General features: G+C 36.9%; 1 protein-coding gene across 1 annotated transcript in view; it reads left to right on the top strand.

Moving 5' to 3' along the window:
- LOC110284058 (cysteine-rich secretory protein 3-like) overlaps nt 1-2,361 on the top strand; it is a 47,753-nt gene that overhangs the window by 34,810 nt on the left and 10,582 nt on the right. Inside the window, exon 5 of the mRNA XM_021149647.1 lies at nt 1,617-1,711. Within this exon, the coding sequence (XP_021005306.1) occupies nt 1,617-1,711 (95 nt within the window). The remainder of the gene's footprint in view (nt 1-1,616; nt 1,712-2,361) is intronic.

Here is a 2,361-nt window from a genome sequence, read left to right as displayed (position 1 = left end):
TTTGAGATCCTAAAAGGATGTACCTCAAGGGACACTGCTACCTATTCTATATTTACAATGAATTTAGGGTTGTATTAGGGGTATCTATATCATATTATACATTATTGTGGCCTAATTATTGTTTATGCATTTGTGATTCTACAAAGGATAGTCATATCTTATTGGGCATTATTATCACATAGCTATTGTTTGCATTTGGACCTGAAATATGATTTGTGTCAAAATGATGAGGGATGGATTATGATTTGTTGCCAACATGACCATATCTGGACTGAACTATAACCAAAAAAAAAAAAAAAAACAAACAACAACAACAAAAAAAAACAAACAAAAAAACACATACCTGTTTTCTGGATCTGAAGGCTAAAAGACAATATGTATTTTTTCATGATTTTGAGTTTGGAAGACACAAGCTTTTAATGAAGATACTGAGGTGGGATCACACACACACACACACACACACACACTTTTTGATCTGTATCAACATATTCTTTAATCCAGATCTTGAGGCATACCTTTAATCTGGGCCATATCTTCTGCTAGAGGCCTATATAAGGACAATGAAAAAAGAAAAGGTTCTTTCACTCTTTACCTGTGTATATTTTCTTGTCCAGCATGTTCACAGGAGTCTACTTCTTTAGGTTCTGGGTTATACAGAAGACCATTTGAAATATGTATCAATGTGGTATTGAGCACCTACTAGATTTTTGGACTTGCCATTCACAGCTTGTCATTGCTTGGTTAGTTGGACTGCAGTCTGTAAGTCATTACAATACACATACACATTCATTTCATAAGTTCTGTGACTCTAGAGATCCTTGACTAATGTAGCAGCAAGCAACTCCAATTCCTTGATCTGATCAGATCCTACAGGCTGAGATACTTGAGCTGAAACCTGGTTTCAGGAAGGAACCAGAAAATTCAAGATCAGATCTCTACACAGAATCACTCACCACACATAACTTTCAGGAAATATAAATGATTACTGAGTGGTAGCCTTTGTCCAGGCTTGACCAGAAAGGTTTGCATGTCAGTCATGAAATCTGTTCAATTGGGAAGGCAGATACTCATGGCTATGTGTTAGCATCCAACTGAACACCTCTTCTGTAATTCTGGGAGGAATTCATGGACCCTTTGATGGCTGACTAGGAATTGACATGATATCCAAGTTACCCTCTTGTAGTTTATTGTCACGTGCCTAGAAGATAGGAAGCAGAGAAATTCTACATCTCACCAGGGTCTTCCTGGTATCCATGGCTTTATGATGTCTTTCATTTTGACATGAAGATCATTGGCCTCAGCCTAGCCTTTTGCTTTCTCATCATCATGGAAACTGTCAAAAATGCACTAGAAGAACAACAGAGTTCTTGACATGAGGCTCGAACAGCCTCCCTAAACTCTCCTATGTGCTTTCTGTAAGCTTTACTGGAGTAGCTGATCAAAATAGGCTCTGAGGGTTCTTTTAACATTTGTAGTCTGATTCAATCATTAAAGTAAGTCCAGAAGGCATATAGTAACAAAGTATACCAAAGGTGTTTTAAGTTTACATTGTTTATTTGTTTTTCTGCATTATTTTTTCTCTGACACATGCTCCATATTCATTCCTGGGTGTCCAGGTTGTTTGGAATTCAAATTTACAAGTTGCATGTGGAGCTGCTGAATGCCCTAAAAATCCACTGAGATACTTTTATGTTTGTCACTATTGTCCTGTGCAAGTATGCAATTTAGAGTACATTTTCAACAACATCAAATGCAATTTAACATTTTTAATTGTCGTAGTGCAAAAAATGATTAAAGATACATTAAACATGAAAGGGAAATGCAAACTTTTAAATACTTCCCTTAGTTGAAACTTATTATTACAAAATTCATGAAATGGCTAACTCATCAGTTCTATAAATCATTCTCAGAAACATTCACCCTATGCTTAAATTTTTTTTTTCTTTTTCCCCTTCAGTTGGAGTGTTCTGGATTCATGGTGACCACAAAATGTAGGGATTGTTACAGTCAAATATTCAGTTATGGCTAAGCTTTTACTTTACTGAGTAATCTGTTAATACTAGGAAAAGGGTGATCATTAGTGAATAACCCAGGATAGTGATTGCAGAGTTTCCACTGAAGTAGTCCTAAGTCTGATTATATAGGCTGTTATGTTTCTTTTTTTTTATTAGTTATTTTCCTCAATTATATTTCCAATGCTATCCAAAAAGTCCCCAATATACTCCCCCTCCCCAGTCCCCCACCCACCCACCCCCACCCCTTGGCCCTGTACTGGGGCATATAAAGTTGGCAAGTCCAATGGGCCTATCTTTCCAGTGATGGCCGACTAGGCCATCTTTTGATACAAATGCAGCTAGAGTC

Source organism: Mus caroli, chromosome 17 (genome assembly GCF_900094665.2).
Source record: "Mus caroli chromosome 17, CAROLI_EIJ_v1.1, whole genome shotgun sequence".
NCBI classification, from domain to species: Eukaryota; Metazoa; Chordata; class Mammalia; order Rodentia; family Muridae; genus Mus; species Mus caroli.
Note: the sequence above shows the minus strand (reverse complement) of the source record. Positions and strands in the feature narration are given on the sequence as shown.